We start from the raw sequence: 19,134 nt of genomic DNA, 5'->3' as shown, positions 1-19,134 counted from the left end.
GGACAACAGCTAAATTGGCCATTTTAGAAGATCAACTATTTGGGATACAATTTTACCTCAACAATATTAAAAACTTCAAATATAACTGTTTAATCTATTCTAGGGTCTAAATAGTTAGGACTTAGATTAGAATTCTTAGTTATAATAATATGTTTTATAATAGCCTATTTTAATAAAATATCACTGAGCGGGTTGCCTTCTTGCTCTGTTAAAATTCAAAACTGCTTCGACTTCCTCGCTGTTCACTACTACCACCATTAAGTTATTGTAGCATTTCTCCTGGCTCATCGAGTCATTCCAGTAAACATTAGTAGAGAAGGAACGTGTCAAACAAATAATCTTTATTAATCACATTGAAAAACGATTTGATAAAACACAATAGAAACGACAAAAGGAACAACATACAACTGAAACAGACAATGGAAACGACATATAAAACAGCAATACTACTGAAATGACCCGTCCAGGTGAGGACCAGGGGGGGCGAACTGGAGCCTCTCTGCCCCCACATCCCAGCACTCTGACTGGACATCACTCTCACTGGACCTGCAGAGTTGGAGGGACAGGGTGGGGTAATGGCAGAATTTATTTCTCTATATATATATATATATATATATATATCACACACACCAATCTACAACAAAAATCCATCTGTAATCATATAAGATCTGTGATTACCTCAATCACTAATAAGGATTTTCCCTTTGGGGGTGATTAATAAAATATCTTACTGAAGAAAGATGACAAAGACTGGATGGATTTAACAGTTTAGTAACTAGGTCCACATCTTAAATGACATCCCATTCCCTATATAGTGGCCTACGTCTGACCAGGCCCTGGTCAATAACAGAGCACCAAATAGGGAATAGGGGGCCATTTGAGCTAGGACATGTCTGGGCCTGACCTGCAGCTGTAGGGCAGTTGGAGGGCAGAGTAGAGCTCTGGGGTGCTGGGCGTGTGAACTTTGACCTTGCCATGAACCTGCAGAGACCCCGATGACTCTAACCAGGGTATGATCCCAGACTCGGCAGAGGAGGGCGTGGCCGGCCGACAGCCGGACAAGATCATGTGATCAGAATCTGAGAGATCTGAGAGTGCACACAGGAATCCCCTGAAGTGACTAAAATACGATGCTATAGTAAAACCCGTTAGTAAAGCAATAACTATAGTTCAAACCAAACTAGTAACACTTTTGCAAATATCTAGCAGTATGTAGTGTTCATTGTTGATTATAAACTGGGTAGTTGGAGCCTAAATACTGATTGGCTGAAAGCCATGGTATATCAGACATGTACCATGGGTATGACAAAAACAAAAGTAAAATTTACATTGGTGACCAGTTTATAATAGCAATAAGGCACCTCAGGGGTTTGTGGTATATGGCCAATATTTTAAATTTAACTAGGCAAGTCAGATAAGAACAAATTCTTATTTACAATGGCCGGCCTACCGCGGCCAAACCCGGACAACGCTGGGACAATTGTGCGCCATCCTATGGGACTCCCAATCACGGCCGGTTGTGATACAGCCCGGAATCAAACCAGGGTGTCTGTAGTGACGCATCAGCCCTGAGATGCAGTGCTTTAGACCGCTGCGCCACTCGGGAATCCCCAATATACACTACATGACAAAAGTATGTGGACACCCCTTCAAATTAGTAGCTTCGGCTTTTTCCGCCACGTTCGTTGCTGACAGCTGTATAAAATCGAGCACACAGCCATGCAATCTCCATAGACAAACATTGGCAGTAGAATGGCCCAACTGACTTTCAACATGGCACAGTGATTGGATGCCAACTTTCCGACAAGTCAGTCCATCAAATTTCTGCCCTACCAGAGCTGCTCCTGTCAACTAAGTGCCGTTATTGTGTAGTGGAAACATCTAGGAGCAACAACAGCTCAGCCGCAAAGTGGTAGGCCACACAAGCTCACAGAACGGGACCACCGAGTGCTGATGCATGCAGCGAGTAAAAATAGTCTGTCCTCGGTTGCAACAGTAACTAATAAGTACCAAACTGCCTCTAGAAGCAACATCAACACAATAACTGTTTGTCGGGAGCTTCATGAAGTGGGTTTCCATGGCCGAGCAGCCGCACACAAGCTTAGGATCACCATACACAGTGGTGTAAAGCTCACTGCCATTAGACTCTGGAGCAGTGGAAACGCCTTCTCTAGAGTGATGAATCACGCTTCACCATCTGGCAGTCCGACGGACGAATCTGGGTTTGGAGGATGCCAGGAGAAAACTACCAGCCCCAATGTATAGGGCCAACTGTAAAGTTTGGTGGTGGAGGAATAATGTTCTGGGGCTGTTTAATGGTTCGGGCGCCTTAGTTCCATTGAAGGGAAATCTTAATGCTACAGCATACAATGACATTCTAGACGATTCTGCGCTTCCAACCTTGTGGCAACAGTTTGCGGAAGGCCCTTTCCTGTTTCAGCATGACAATGTCCCTGTGCACAAAGTAAGGTCCATACAGAAATGGTTTGCCGAGATCGGTGTGGAAGAACTTGATTGCCCTGCTCAGAGCCCTGACCTCAACCCCATCGTACACCTTAGGGAAAATTTAGAACGCCGACTATGAGCCAGGCCTAATTGCCCAACAGAGCCCAACCTCACTAATGCGCATGGCTGAACGGAAGTAGGTCTCTGCAGCAATGTTCCAACATCTAGTGGAAAGCCTTCCCAGAAGAGTGGAGGGGGACCAACTCCATTTTAATGCCCATGATTCAACCAGAAGAGTGGAGGCTGTTGTAGCAGTAATGTTCCAACATCCCTTCCCAGGAATGAGATGTTTGACCAACAGGTGTTCACATACTTCTGGTCATGTCATGTATATACAGTAGATGTATAGAACAAGATTTATGCTGACTCACTGAGGACGGTGCTCTCTCTCCTGTTGTGACGCTGCAACGTCCTCCCCAACGGAGAGTCAAACAGATACTGCTGCTTCACCACACAGGCCCTCTGCTGCTCAAACTCACGTCTCTACACACACACACACACACACACACACACACACACACACACACACACACACACACAGCATTTCGCTACACTTGCAATAACTTCTGCTAACCATGTATGTGACCAATAAAAAATTGAATTGATTTGAGACACTAAGTACGTAATAATCACAGTCAACTGACTTGGTTTCCCTCTTTCTCAAACCACCCATCCCTCTAATCTTTCTTTCAATCCAAGGAGACAGTTTTCACTCCCTCCCCCTTCCTGTCTCTCCCGTCCCTCACCTCGTGGCCCAATCGGATGGCGGCGTCGGTGAAGGCCCGTCTCTCCCTATGGAAGCTCCGCTTCTGGTGTTCTAGCTCCGCCCAGCTGTCCTGAAGCCGCTCCCACTCTTCCAGGAAGTAGCAGTCTGTCAGAGCGGCCGGGACCGGAGTGATCACACTGTCCTGGGGAGGGGGAGATTACATGGGGAGGGAAGGTAGGTAGAGATGGAGGAGAGGAGAAAGAGGGGCGTGGGGAGAAGGGGGATGACACGGGAGAAGGGGGATGACACGGGAGAAGGGGGATGACACGGGGAAGGGGGATGACACGGGGAAGGGGGATGACACGGGAGAAGGGGGATGACACGGGAGAAGGGGGATGACACGGGAGAAGGGGGATGACACGGGAGAAGGGGGATGACACGGGAGAAGGGGGATGACACGGGAGAAGGGGGATGACACGGAGAAGGGGGATGACACGGAGAAGGGGGATGACACGGAGAAGGGGGATGACACGGAGAAGGGGGATGACACGGAGAAGGGGGATGACACGGAGAAGGGGGATGACATGGAGAACCGGAGAGAAAGATAACTATGTAACTTTGTCCAACATTTCAAAGCTCGCCTTAGCTGCCAAGTTAATGCCTAAACCAGCTCAGCAGATTAACATTCCTGTGTTTCACAGGTTTGAACCCAGCTGGTCACATACGTGTGTTTCTATGAACGCCAGTCTGTGTCGGTTTCTTCAGTGACGAGCCGTAACATTGTAGCGCGTGTCGGTTTCTTTAGTAATTAGCCGTAACATTGTAGCGGGTGTCGGTTTCTTTAGTAATTAGCCGTAACATTGTAGCGGGTGTCGGTTTCTTTAGTAATTAGCCGTAACATTGTAGCGGGTGTCGGTTTCTTTAGTAATTAGCCGTAACATTGTAGCGGGTGTCGGTTTCTTTAGTAACGAGCCGTAACATTGTAGCGGGTGTCGGTTTCTTTAGTAACGAGCCGTAACATTGTAGCGAGTGTCGGTTTCTTTAGTAACGAACCGTAACATTGTAGCAAGTGTCGGATTCTTTAGTAATGAGCCGTAACATTGTCGTGTGTCGGTTTCTTTAGTAACTAGCGATAACATTATAGCGTGTGTCGGTTTCTTCCGTAATTAGCCGTAACATTGTAGCGGGTGTTGGTTTCTTTAGTAATTAGCCGTAACATTGTAGCGTGTGTCGGTTTCTTTAGGAACGAGCCGCCGTAACATTGTAGCGTGTGTCGGTTTCTTTAGTAATTAGCCGTAACATTGTAGCGTGTGTCGGTTTCTTTAGTAATTAGCCGTAACATTGTAGCGTGTGTCGGTTTCTTTAGTAACGAGCCGCCGTAACATTGTAGCGGGTGTCGGTTTCTTTAGTAACGAGCCGTAACATTGTAGCGGGTGTCGGTTTCTTTAGTAACGAGCCGTAACATTGTAGCGGGTGTCGGTTTCTTTAGTAACGAGCCGTAACATTGTAGCGAGTGTCGGTTTCTTTAGTAATGAGCCGTAACATTGTCGTGTGTCGGTTTCTTTAGTAACTAGCGATAACATTATAGCGTGTGTCGGTTTCTTCCGTAATTAGCCGTAACATTGTAGCGGGTGTCGGTTTCTTTAGTAATTAGCCGTAACATTGTAGCGTGTGTCGGTTTCTTTAGTAACGAGCCGTAACATTGTAGCGGGTGTCGGTTTCTTTACGAGCCGTAACATTGTAGCGGGTGTCGGTTTCTTTAGTAACATTGTAGTGGGTGTCGGTTTCTTTAGTAACGAGCCGTAACATTGTAGCGGGTATAGTCCACCTGTAGTAGATGCTGCTGCAGTTTGACCAACTGTTGACTCTGATCCAACTCTGTCTCTAGCTGGGCCAAGAGCTTATCCTGGTCAGTCCCCACAGCCACGTGACCTATACACACAAAAACCACTGAATATTTCTTTAGTCATAAAAACAAATCCATGTTTATCTCCTACAAGTCGCTGTGTGCGTCCAAAATGGCCCTATGTTCATAAGTGGTGCACTACGTAGGGAACACGGTGCCGCTTCACCCCCTCTCACCCTGACTCAGGAGGTCCCCTAGTCTCCTCTGCACACGCTTCATCCCCTCTCACCCTGACTCAGGAGGTCCCCTAGTCTCCTCTGCACACGCTTCATCCCCTCTCACCCTGACTCAGGAGGTCCCCTAGTCTCCTCTGCACACACTTCCATCCCTGGAACACACCCCCTGTCACATGTTCACCCAGGGACTCCTCTGACTGGACCAGCATCTTGGCGCTGTCTGGGTCCTCTTCCTGGTCACCCACAGTGTCCAATAGGGTCTGTGGGAAAAGTGACAAAGTAGTAGCTTTCGGCCAATCAGCTCAATCCTCTCACCATACCCAGGGTTGGGTTCAGTTGCCAAATATTGCAGATAGAAATGCCATGAATAGAACTGACATGATTCCATGCATCGAGAGGCATGTTAGTTCTACATAACATGTTTATAGCTGAATGTTCAAAAATGTTCTCCCCTGCTGACCGTGCCCAAGTTTCAGTTCCCATCAGTAGCCCCTTCCTCCCACCCCAAGACCCCGCCCCTTCCTCCCACCCCAAGACCCCGCCCCTTCCTCCCACCCCAAGACCCCGCCCCTTCCTCCCACCCCAAGACCCTGCCCCTTCCTCCCACCCCAAGACCCTGCCCCTTCCTCCCACCCCAAGACCCCGCCCCTTCCATTTTCCTCCCACCCCAAGACCCCGCTCCATCCGCCCCTTCCTCCCACCCCAAGACCCCGCCCCTCCCATAGACCCTTCCTTCCACCCCAAGACCCTGCCCCTTCCTCCCACGCCAAGACACCGCCCCTTCCATAGCCCTTTCCTCCCACCCCAAGACCCCGCTCCATCCGTAGCCCCTTCCTCCCACCCCAAGACCCCGCCCCTTCCATAGACCCTTCCTTCCACCCCAAGACCCCGCCCCTTCCATAGCCCCTTCCTCCCACCCCAAGACCCCGCCCCTTCCATAGCCCCTTCCTCCCACCCCAAGACCCCGGCCCTTCCATAGCCCCTTCCTCCCACCCCAAGACCCCGCCCCTTCCATAGCCCCTTCCTCCCACCCCAAGAACCCGCCCCTTCCTCCCACCCCAAGACCCCGCCCCTTCCATGGCCCCTTCCTCCCACCCCATCTGAAGGGACTTGATAGGAAGGTTAATAAGGTGTTGCTGTACTGTTTCCACACATCTAGTCCTCTCAGATCTGTGCCAGTATGTAGGGTTGTGGGGGCTACAGCAGTGCTCCCAGTGGTGTAAAGTACTTCAGTAAAATGTAGTTTTTTGGGGGTATTTTTGATTACTTTTACTCCACTACATTCCTAAAGAAAAGAATGGACTTTTTACTCCATTTTCCCTGACACCCAAAAGTACTTGTTACACTTTGAATGCTCAGCAGTAGAGAACATTTTTCTAATTCACACACTTATCAAGAGAATATCCCTGGTCATCCCTACTGCCTTTGATCTAGAGGACTCACTAAACACACATGCTTCGTTTGTAAAGGATGTCTGAATGTTGAACTGTGACCGTGGCTATCCGTAAATAAAACAAAAACAAATTATTTATACTTTGAGCTTTGACACTTGAGTAAAAGTATTTGGTTTTAAATGTACTTAAGTAGTAATTTACCGGGTGACTTGCTTTTACTGGAGTCATTTTCTTAAAAGGTATCTGTACTTTTACTTAAGTATGAAAATTGGGTACATTTTTCCGCCACCCCAAGACCCCGCCCCTTCCGCCACCCCAAGACCCCGCCCCTTCCGCCACCCCAAGACCCCGCCTGGTCCTGGGAACCAGGATGTGTTCGTACTAAGGCACCCCTTTGGTGGAGACCTCTCCCCAGGACCAGGAAACACACCGGGAGGGGTTCCCCTAGGTACAGGTCTAGGACCAGCATCCCCTCCCCCAATCATAACCTTAAATCATTAGTGGAGGAAATGCAAAACAGTGTCTAGGGCCACCGTCACCCTGCTCTGAGCTATAGGAGCCTTCTAACCCGTTCCATGTCTGCTCTGAGCGCGTGCAGTAGCGTGGTGAGTTTGTGTCGGAGCTTCATGGCCTCCCTCAACTCCGCCTCTCGCCGCTCCAGCATCACACGTAGCGCTGCCTCCTCCTTCCTGTGGGGGGGGGGGGGGGTAGATCAGGTGCATTAGTGCTGGGATGGAACATTAGCCTGCATCTCAATTTCCTGGATCAGAATAGGTGATCTCCAGGGTTCCAACCGGAGTCCACAGCCCCAGTAGTCAACACTAGTGCACTATAAAGGGAATAGGGTGCCATTTTGGACTCTCACTACCTTCTGTTGGTCCTGGCTGGTCTGTCCCTCTTCACCTGACCTCTGGGCACCGGGTTCAACAGTTCCATGGCTACAGAGAGAGGGAGAGAGAAAAGGATGCAGTTAAGCCCCGCCCTCTTCAACATATACATCAACGAATTGGCGCGGGCACTAGAACAGTCTGCAGCACCCGGCCCCACCCTACTAGAATCCAAAGTCAAACGTCAACTGTTTGCTGATGACCTAGTGCTTCTGTCACCAAACAAGGAGGGCCTACAGCAGCACCTAGATCTTCTGCAGATTCTGCCAGACCTGGGCCCTGACAAAATCTCAGTTAGACAAAAATAATGGTGTTCCAAAAAAAGTCCAGTTGCCAGGCCCACAAATACAAATTCCATCTAGACCCCATTGCACTGGAGCACACAGACAATGATACATACCTTAGCCTAAACATCAGCACCACAGGTAACTTCCACAAAGCTGTGAACGAGCTGAGAGACAAGGCAAGGGCCTTCTATGCCATCAAAAGAAACTCAAGTCGACATACCAATTAGGATCCGGCTAAAAATACTGGATTCAGTTATAAAACCCATTGCCTTTCACGCTTGTGAGGTCTGGGGTCCGCTCGCCAACCAAGAATTCACAAAATGGGACAAACACAAAATTGAGATTCTGCATGCAGAATACATGTACGTGCATGTACAATACAGTGTACAACGTCAAACACCAAATAAATGTATGCAGAGCAGAATTAGGTTGATACCCGCTAATTATCAACATTCAGAAAAGAGACGTTTATTTTCCCTTTTGAAATGTCTAACTTGTGAGTGTAATGTTTACTGTACATTATTGTATTGTTCACATGTGAACATGTTTTCCATGCCAATAAAGCCCCTTCAATTGAAATTGAATTGAGAGAGAGCTAATCATGTTTAGTCTGAAGGTACTTTAAAAACCTCTTAACCTCTATAGGATTGGTGGATCCCCCGCAGGACAGTTGAGCTAACGTAGGCGAATGCGATTAGCATGAGGTTGTAAGTAACAAGAACATTTCCCAGGACATATCTGATATTGGCTGAAAGCTTAAATACTTGTTAATCAAACTGCACTGTCCACTTTACAGTTGCTACGACAGGGAAAGAATACCATGGTATTGTGAGAAGAGTGCACAGTTTGGAACTGGAAAAGTTGTTAAACAAATTAGGCATATTTGGGCAGTCTTGATACAACATTTTGAACAGAAATTCAATGATTCATTGGATCAGTCAAAGTTTACATACATTATGGCTTTTCTCTTGCATTTCAAAGTAACAGTTTTCTCCATTGTATTACCTTTTACCAGATCTAATGCGTTATATTCTCCTACATTCATTTCACATGTCCACAAAGTGTTTCCTCTCAGATGGTATCAGGAATATGCATATCCTTGCTTCAGGACCTGAGCTACAGCCAGTTACATTTGGGTCATTTTAGGCAAAAATTGAAAAAAAAGGGGGAAGATTCTTAAAGCCAATAAGAAAAAGTTAAATATATTACTGTAATTTATTTATAAGGACTGAATGCTAAGGTTACCTTAGTTGCAAGCAAATTCAATTAGCACTGAAGTGTGACATGAGGTGTCAAAGCTCATGAGCCCAACAACAGCAGGAGAGTTTCACAGCCTCCCCCAACCAAATGCAGAGGCCCTTGAAGCCCTCTCCCTCTGTGCAGAGGTCATTACAATAGGTAGGTAGAAGGAGAATGGTAGAACGGTGTGTGGGTTTAGGATTAGGAGACATTTAGAGAGAAAGATGGAATGGGATAGAATATGAGAGGACACATTAAAGTGTGAGAGAGATGGTTAGACAGAGATCCTTACAGGCGCCTCTCTCTCTGTGTCTCTCTGCAAGTTGGGTTAGTCTCTCCTTAAGTCTGGCGCTGTGCTGCTCTCTACGCCTCAACTCTGACCCCTGCTGATTACACCGACACTGCAGGCTGGAACCCTTCAGAGTGTGTGAAATAGATAAAGAGGGAAATGGTTATTCATCAACATGGTTGATATTTTCCATCAAACTCATGATACATGAGACACACCTTCTCTCTCTCGCGTCTCAGTGCATCCTGTAGTCTGGCAACGTGCTGATTTCTCTCAACTAGTTGCTCCTGCGAACAAAACACTTTCTTTTTTAATCAACCCATATTTTACCAGGTAAGTTAACGGAGATCACATTCTCATTTACAGCAATGACCTGGGGAATGGAGGGGGGTATGAATGAGCCCTTTCTAAACTGGGGATGATAAGGGGGCCATGATGGTATGAGGGCCAGATTGGGAATTTAGCCAGGACACCAGGGTAAACACCTCTACTCTTATGAGTCCCATGGGATCTTCTTGCCTTGTCTCTGATCGTTCACAGCTTTGTGGAAGTTACCTGTGGCGCTGATGTTTAGGCCGAGGTACATACATCCCATCCGAAAGACAGCACAGGGCAATATCCCCTATCACTGCCCTGGGGCATTGGGATATTTTTTTAGACCAGAGGAAAGAGTGGGGCCTATTGGTCCTCCAACACCACTTCAGCAGCATCTGGTCTCCCATCCAGGGACCAGATGCTTGAGAAGCCAGGGATGCAGGGTGCTATGCTGCTGGCATGAGTTGTTAACACAGTAAAACACACTATTCTATCACTCGCATTCTCACCTGACTGACTCTCAAACCCACAATGTTAATTTGTTAAGTACACACACCACACACAAGCTTACCCAAAGGGAGGGCCCTGTCTCTCTGTGCTCGTCCCTGCCAAGGGAGGGCCCTGTCTCTCTGTGCTCGTCCCTGGCAGACCACCAGGAGGCATGGAGAGACAGGTTACTGAGAGGGGGGCTAGGCTCCCCATGGAGGAGGTATGTGTCCTGGAGGTCTGGAGACAGTGAGAGAGGAGAGGGAGGTATGAGTAGAGGGGGTTGGATGGTGGTATGAGTAGAGAGGGGGTTGGATGGTGGCATGAGTAGAGACGGGCAGGGGGTTGGATGGTGGTATGAGTAGAGAGAGGGAGGGGGGGCAGAGGTGGTAAGTGATCATTTTTTATTTAACTAGGCAAGTCAGTTAAGAACAAACAATTATTGACAATGACAGCTTACACCTGCCACAGAGCACCGCCCTGTGGGACTCCCAATCATTTCCAGTGAGATGAGGGAGAGGTATATACAGTGGACTTGGACTGAATTAGGTTCCGGTACTCATTATGGGTGACTGTACTGTTTATATGTAGGTGCAGGAGCTCCACAATACTTCTGAACTAATATTCTAGAAGAGGAACAGCAGGTGTGTGTTAATATAAAGATTTACCTGAGCTCTCCTGTCGTCTCCTCTGGGACCCTGCTGCCCGTCCCTGCCCACATCTAGACGCCATCTGTGTTAACGGTAACGAGCTTAACAGGTATTCAGGTGTGTGTGTGTTGTGTTGGCCGATCTCCCTGAGCAGAGAAGTTTGCTACTTCACTTGGCAGCCATCTTTAATTACCAGCTGGCAAGTGCAACCAGGTGCTAGCATTTCAGCTAATCAATAACCTCATTGATTGACATGCTCACGCCACTCTTTTTTCATACTGTTTGGTCGCGTTCCTCGGCTCAGACGTTGCTGACGCATAACAGATCTTACCATGCATGGATAGGTATTTTACGTACGCTATACAAAAGTATGTGGACACCCAAATTATTGGATTTGGCTATTTCAGCCACACCGGTTGCTGACAGGTGTATACAATTGAACACACAGCCATGCAATCTCCATAGGAAACATTGGCAGTAGAATGGCCTTACCGAAGAGCCCAGTGACTTTCCACACAGGATGCCTCTTTTCCAACAAGTCAGTTCATCAAATTTCTGCTCTGCTAGAGCTGCATGTGCTGTTATTGTGAAGTGGAAACGTCTAGGAGCAACAACGACTCAGCCACTAAGTGGTAGGCCACACAAGCTCACAGAACGAGACCCCTGAGTGTTGAAGTGAAAATTGTCTGTCCTCGGCTGCAACACTAACGAGTTCCAAGCTGTCCCTGGAAGCATCGTCAGCACAATAACGGTCCCTGGAAGCATCGTCAGCACAATAACTGTCCCTGGAAGCATCATCAGCACAATAACTGTCCCTGGAAGCATCATCAGCACAATAACTGTCCCTGGAAGCATCGTCAGCACTATAACTGTCCCTGGAAGCATCATCAGCACTATAACTGTCCCTGGAAGCATCGTCAGCACAATAACTGTTCCTGGAAACATCGTCAGCACAATAGCTGTCCCTGGAAACATCGTCAGCACAATAACTGTCCCTGGAAGCATCGTCAGCACTATAACTGTCCCTGGAAGCATCGTCAGCACAATAACTGTCCCTGGAAGCATCGTCAGCACAATAACTGTCCCTGGAAGCATCGGCAGCACAATAACTGTCCCTGGAAGCATCGGCAGCACAATAACTGTCCCTGGAAACATCGGCAGCACAATAACTGTCCCTGGAAACATCGGCAGCACAATAACTGTCCCTGGAAGCATCGGCAGCACAATAACTGTTCGTCGGGAGCTTCATGAGTTCCAATGGCCGAGTACACAATGCCAAGCGTCGGCTGGAGAGGTGTAGCCGAGTACACAATGCCAAGCGTCGTCTGGAGAGGTGTAGCCGAGTACACAATGCCAAGCGTCGGCTGGAGAGGTGTAGCCGAGTACACAATGCCAAGCGTCGGCTGGAGAGGTGTAGCCGAGTACACAATGCCAAGCGTCGGCTGGAGTGGTGTAGCCGAGTACACAATGCCAAGCGTCGGCTGGAGAGGTGTAGCCGAGTACACAATGCCAAGCGTCGGCTGGAGTGGTGTAAAGCTCTCCGCCAATGGACTCTCTCAGGTCAAACCTGGGTTTGCCGGATGCCAGGAGAACGCTACCTGCCTGAATGCAGAGTGACAACTGTAAAGTTTGGTGGAGGAATAATGGTCTGGGGCTGTTTTTCATGGTTTGAGCTATGCCCTTTAGTTGAACTGAAGGGAATTCTTAACACTACAGAATACAATGTGTATCAGCTAACCACATTATAGCAATCTGGTACCCGAGCACAGTCGATGACATAGCCCGCAACCATTGGTTGATGCATGCAACATCTGAGCAGGGGAACACGACCTATATGTGTAAAAGGATTGGAGAAATGGAAGCCATTTTGATTTCTGACAATCCATTTAAAATGGCTTGGAATAAAAAGACGTAGGCCTATAATAGTGTGTAATGTAAATGTTGATTATCTATATCAAGGATGTCAAAAACTCTAATCCTGGAGAGCAGTAAAGTACAAGGCAAGAGTGAAAAGCAGCAGACACTCGGCCCTCCAGGAATTGAGTTCGGCACCCTGATTTATATTCTAGGGCAGACGTATTCAACTCTGACCCTACGAGGAGCCTGCTGGTTTTCTGTTCTACATAATAATGAATTGTGCCCACATGGTGTCCCAGGGCTAACTCAGTCCCTGATCAGAGGGGAACCACCCACATGGTGTCCCAGGGCTAACTCAGTCCCTGATTAAAGGGGAACCACCCACATGGTGTCCCAGGGCTAACTCAGTCCCTGATTAGAGGGGAACCACCCACATGGTATCCCAGGTCTAACTCAGTCCCTGATTAGAGGGGAACCACCCACATGGTGTCCCAGGGCTAACTCAGTCCCTGATTAGAGGGGAACCACCCACATGGTGTCCCAGGTCTAACCCAGTCCCTGATTAGAGGGGAACCACCCACATGGTGTCCCAGGGCTAACTCAGTCCCTGATTAGAGGGGAACCACCCACATGGTGTCCCAGGGCTAACTCAGTCCCTGATTAGAGGGGAACCACCCACATGGTGTCCCAGGTCTAACTCAGTCCCTGATTAGAGGGGAACCACCCACATGGTGTCCCAGGGCTAACTCAGTCCCTGATCAGAGGGGAACCACCCACATGGTGTCCCAGGGCTAACTCAGTCCCTGATTAGAGGGGAACCACCCACATGGTGTCCCAGGTCTAACTCAGTCCCTGATCAGAGGGGAACCACCCACATGGTGTCCCAGGTCTAACTCAGTCCCTGATTAGAGGGGAACCACCCACATGGTGTCCCAGGGCTAACTCAGTCCCTGATTAGAGGGGAACCACCCACATGGTGTCCCAGGGCTAACTCAGTCCCTGATTAGAGGGGAACCACCCACATGGTGTCCCAGGTCTAACTCAGTTCCTGATCAGAGGGGAACCACCCACATGGTGTCCCAGGTCTAACTCAGTCCCCGATCAGAGGGGAACCATCCACATGGTGTCCCAGGGCTAACTCAGTCCCCGATTAGAGGGGAACCACCCACATGGTGTCCCAGGGCTAACTCAGTCCCTGATTAGAGGGGAACCACCCACATGGTGTCCCAGGGCTAACTCAGTCCCCGATTAGAGGGGAACCACCCACATGGTGTCCCAGGGCTAACTCAGTCCCTGATCAGAGGGGAACCACCCACATGGTGTCCCAGGGCTAACTCAGTCCCTGATTAGAGGGGAACCACCCACATGGTGTCCCAGGGCTAACTCAGTCCCTGATTAGAGGGGAACCACACACATGGTGTCCCAGGGCTAACTCAGTCCCTGATCAGAGGGGAACCACCCACATGGTGTCCCAGGTCTAACTCAGTCCCTGATTAGAGGGGAACCACCCACATGGTGTCCCAGGGCTAACTCAGTCCCTGATTAGAGGGGAACCACCCACATGGTGTCCCAGGGCTAACTCAGTCCCTGATTAGAGGGGAACCACCCACATGGTGTCCCAGGGCTAACTCAGTCCCTGATTAGAGGGGAACCACCCACATGGTGTCCCAGGGCTAACTCAGTCCCTGATTAGAGGGGAACCACCCACATGGTGTCCCAGGGCTAACTCAGTCCCTGATTAGAGGGGAACCACCCACATGGTGTCCCAGGGCTAACTCAGTCCCTGATCAGAGGGGAACCACCCACATGGTGTCCCAGGGCTAACTCAGTCCCTGATTAGAGGGGAACAACAGAAAGAATGCAGTGGAACTGACTTCCAGGTTCAGAGTGGAGTCTGAGGGTTCTACAGTAAAGGATCACCTTCTCCCTATAAAATGGATGGGGCTCATTAAATACTTAATATTACCATGAGACAGTCCACATACATTAGAAATCTGAGAATGCACACAACTGTATATTAGGAAGAATCCATACAATATATATAAATTAGAAAGCTGACTTGTTCTCCAGGAATGTTTAATTTGCCTCTTTGGAGGGCATTTCTGTTTGAACGTTTTATTTATGGGGAAATGGAAGAAAACAAAGAGATGAAAACAAAACCATTAACATTTTAGACCGTTTGACCAAACAGAAGATGTAGGGGGGGGGGGGGGGGGGCTGAGTCTTTATCTCAGGGATGGGTAACTCCCTAACAGAAGATGTAGGGGGGGGGGCTGAGTCTTTTTCTCAGGGATGGGTAACTCCCTAACAGAAGATGTAAGAGTCTTTTTCTCAGGGATGGGTAACTCCCTAACAGAAGATGTAAGAGTCTTTTTCTCAGGGATGGGTAACTCCCTAACAGAAGATGTAAGAGTCTTTTTCTCAGGGATGGGTAACTCCCTAACAGAAGATGTAAGAGTCTTTATCTCAGGGATGGGTATCTCCCTAACAGAAGATGTACGGGGACTGAGTATTTATCTCAGGGATGGGTATCTCCCTAACAGAAGATGTAAGAGTCTTTATCTCAGGGACGGGTATCTGCAGTCCTCTGGGACCTGATTAGTGTCACACTTCTCCTCCAGCTCGTTACTACATCCACCTCAATCAATCAACCAATCCTGATCTTCAGGTTGGAATGCAATCATATATACACAACATGACACAATTTCAAAGATTTTCCTGAGTTACAGTTAGAAGGAAATCAGTCAATTGAAATTAATTAATTAGGCCCTAATCTATGGATTTCACATGACTAGGCAATGGGGGAGGTATAGGCCCACACTTGGGAGCCAGGCCAAGCAAATCAGAATGAGTTTCGCCCCACAAAATGGCTTTATTACAAACAGAAATACACCTCAGCACCACCCCTCCCCCGCAGACGATCCCACAGGTGAAGAAGCCAGATGTGGAGGTCCTGGGCTGGTGTGGTTACACTGGTCTGTGGTAGTGAAGCCAGATGTGGAGGACCTGGGCTGGTGTGGTTACACTGGTCTGTGGTAGTGAGGCAGGTTGGAGGTCCTGGGCTGGTGTGGTTACACTGGTCTGTGGTAGTGAGGCAGGTTGGAGGTCCTGGGCTGGTGTGGTTACACTGGTCTGTGGTAGTGAGGCAGGTTGGAGGTCCTGGGCTGGTGTGGTTACACTGGTCTGTGGTAGTGAGGCAGGTTGGAGGTCCTGGGCTGGTGTGGTTACACTGGTCTGTGGTAGTGAGGCAGGTTGGAGGTCCTGGGCTGGTGTGGTTACACTGGTCTGTGGTAGTGAGGCAGGTTGGAGGTCCTGGGCTGGTGTGGTTACACTGGTCTGTGGTAGTGAGGCAGGTTGGAGGTCCTGGGCTGGTGTGGTTACACTGGTCTGTGGTAGTGAGGCAGGTTGGAGGTCCTGGGCTGGTGTGGTTACACTGGTCTGTGGTAGTGAAGCCAGATGTGGAGGTCCTGGGCTGGTGTGGTTACACTGGTCTGTGGTAGTGAGGCTGGTTGGACGTACTGCCAAATTCTATAAAATGATGGATGTGGATTACGGTAGAGAAATTAACATGACATTCTCTGGCAACAGCTTTGGTGGACATTCCTGCAGTCAGCATGTCAATTGCACGCTCCCTCAACTTGAGACATCTGTGGCATTGTGTTGTGTGAAAAAAAAACAGCATATTTTTGAGCGGCCTTTTAAATTGTCCCCAGCACAAGGTGCACCTGTGTAACAATCATGCTGTTTAATCAGCTTCTCGATATTCCTTAACTGTCAGGTAGATTAGAAAATGAGAAATGCTCACTAACAGGGATGTAAACAAATTTGTGCACAAAATTTGAAATAATGTTTGTGCGTATGGAAAATGGCTGGGATCTTTTTATTTCAGCTGATGAAACATGGGACCGACACTCTACATGATGTGTCTGCAAGGAGACTGTCAGTGTCCCAAACGACGCTCTATATAGCATACAACTGTAGACCAGAGCCCCAAAGGGACCTTAATCAAAGGAGTCCACCGGGGAATACGGAGCCAGTTGGGATTTCCTAGGAGGCTGCATGACGTCTCTCACAGTTCCCGATAAACACTTGTTAAACAGCGAACACATTGCACCCTAAACAACAGGGGCCATATTCAGTAAGGTGCCAGGACTCCCTGGCTAGTCTACAGACCCCACCCTACAGAACCACTGGCTAGTCTACAGACCCCACCCTACAGAACCCCTGGCTGGTCTACAGACCCCACCCTACAGAACCCCTGGCTGGTCTACAGACCCCACCCTACAGAACCCCTGGCTGGTCTACAGACCCCACCCTACAGAACCACTGGCTGGTCTACATACCCCACCCTACAGAACCCCTGGCTGGTCTACAGAACAGAACCCCTGGCTAGTCTACAGAACCCCTGGCTGGTCTACAGACCCCACCCTACAGAACCACTGGCTGGTCTACATACCCCACCCTACAGAACCCCTGGCTGGTCTACAGAACAGAACCCCTGGCTAGTCTACAGAACCCCTGGCTGGTCTACAGACCCCACCCTACAGAACCCCTGGCTGGTCTACAGACCCCACCCTACAGAACCCCTGGCTGGTCTACAGACCCCACCCTACAGAACCCCTGGCTGGTCTACAGACCCCACCCTACAGAACCCCTAGCTAGTCTACAGACCCCACCCTACAGAACCCCTAGCTAGTCTACAGACCCCACCCTACAGAACCCCTGGCTAGTCTACAGACCCCACCCTACAGAACCACTGGCTAGTCTACAGACCCCACCCTACAGAACCACTGGCTAGTCTACAGACCCCACCCTACAGAACCACTGGCTAGTCTACAGACCCCACCCTACAGAACCCCTGGCTGGTCTACAGACCCCACCCTACAGAACCACTGGCTAGTCTACAGACCCCACCCTACAGAACCCCTGGCTAGTCTACAGAACAGAACCCCTTGCTAGTCTACAGACCCCACCCTACAGAACCCCTGGCTGGTCTACAGACTCCACCCTACAGAACCCCTGGCTGGTCTACAGACCCCACCCTACAGAACCACTGGCTGGTCTACAGACCCCACCCTACAGAACCCCTGGCTGGTCTACAGACCCCACCCTACAGAACCCCTGGCTGGTCTATAGACCCCACCCGGTCTACAGACCCCACCCTACAGAACTCCTGGCTGGTCTACAGACCCCACCCTACAGAACCACTGGCTGGTCTACAGACCCCACCCTACAGAACCCCTGGCTGGTCTACAGACCCCACCCTACAGAACAGAACCCCTGGCTGGTCTACAGACCCCACCCTACAGAACCACTGGCTAGTCTACTGACCCCACCCTACAGAACCCCTGGCTGGTCTACAGACCCCACCCTACAGAACCACTGGCTAGTCTACAGACCCCACCCTACAGAACCCCTGGCTAGTCTACAGAACAGAACCCCTTGCTAGTCTACAGACCCCACCCTACAGAACCCCTGGCTGGTCTACAGACTCCACCCTACAGAACCCCTGGCTGGTCTACAGACCCCACCCTACAGAACCACTGGCTGGTCTACAGACCCCACCCTACAGAACCCCTGGCTGGTCTATAGACCCCACCCTACAGAACAGAACCCCTGGCTGGTCTACAGACCCCACCCTACAGAACCCCTGGCTGGTCTACAGACCCCACCCTACAGAACAGAACCCCTGGCTGGTCTACAGACCCCACCCTACAGAACCACTGGCTAGTCTACAGACCCCACCCTACAGAACCACTGGCTAGTCTACAGAACAGAACCCCTGGCTGGTCTACAGACCCCACCCTACAGAACCCCTGGCTAGTCTACAGACCCCACCCTACAGAACCACTGGCTGGTCTACAGACCCCACCCTACAGAACCACTGGCTAGTCTACAGCGGCTACAAACCCCGCCCTACAGAGACAATCTCCTGTCCCGATTGGCTAAAACCTGGATCACCCTCTCTCCCTCGCAGCTGCCGGGTTTGGTCAGACACTCAGACTGTTTGCTTTGATTGGTTGGTTGAATAAGGTAACCTTGGGTGAAAGGTTAGGATTCAGGAATTTATTGATCGGGACGTTGGGTCACAAGCGACGGGCTGGGGAAGATGGGAGTGACTGATAAAACTTCACAGAAGCTCAAAGTCCTTTCTGTCCTGCAGGAGGCTCTGTGTGTATAATACAACTGTGTGTGTGTGTGTATGTATAATACAACTGTGTGTGTGTGTGTGTGTGTGTGTGTGTGTGTGTGTGTGTGTGTGTGTGTGTGATACAACTGTGTGTGTGTGTGTGTAATACAACTGTGTGTGTGTGTGTATAATACAACTGTGTGTGTGTGTGTGTATAATACAACTGTGTGTGTGTGTGTGTGTATAATACAACTGTGTGTGTGTGTGTGTATAATACAACTGTGTGTGTGTGTGTGTGTATAATACA

At 49.3% G+C, this 19,134-nt stretch overlaps 1 protein-coding gene across 3 annotated transcripts; it reads right to left on the bottom strand.

Moving 5' to 3' along the window:
• Positions 1-326: 326 nt before the first annotated feature.
• Positions 327-13,217, bottom strand: si:ch211-286b5.4 (afadin- and alpha-actinin-binding protein). Of its 3 annotated transcripts, none has more exons than XM_046333935.1 (12): positions 10,859-13,217; positions 10,276-10,430; positions 9,608-9,676; positions 9,393-9,516; positions 7,556-7,625; positions 7,256-7,376; positions 5,457-5,553; positions 5,040-5,143; positions 3,252-3,413; positions 2,877-2,988; positions 905-1,088; positions 327-546 (listed from the first exon to the last, which is right to left on the bottom strand). In XM_046333935.1, exons 1-12 carry the CDS (start codon positions 10,920-10,922, stop codon positions 447-449), a joined length of 1,362 nt encoding a protein of 453 aa, XP_046189891.1. In that variant the 5' UTR covers positions 10,923-13,217; the 3' UTR covers positions 327-446. The 3 variants fall into 3 exon arrangements, with proteins under 3 accessions (XP_046189891.1, XP_046189892.1, XP_046189890.1); XM_046333936.1 differs by having other exon boundaries at positions 5,475-5,553; XM_046333934.1 differs by having other exon boundaries at positions 5,400-5,553; positions 10,859-13,215.
• Positions 13,218-19,134: the final 5,917 nt, after the last annotated feature.

This window comes from Oncorhynchus gorbuscha, unplaced genomic scaffold (genome assembly GCF_021184085.1).
Source record: "Oncorhynchus gorbuscha isolate QuinsamMale2020 ecotype Even-year unplaced genomic scaffold, OgorEven_v1.0 Un_scaffold_550, whole genome shotgun sequence".
Taxonomy (NCBI): Eukaryota; Metazoa; Chordata; class Actinopteri; order Salmoniformes; family Salmonidae; genus Oncorhynchus; species Oncorhynchus gorbuscha.
Note: the sequence above shows the minus strand (reverse complement) of the source record. Positions and strands in the feature narration are given on the sequence as shown.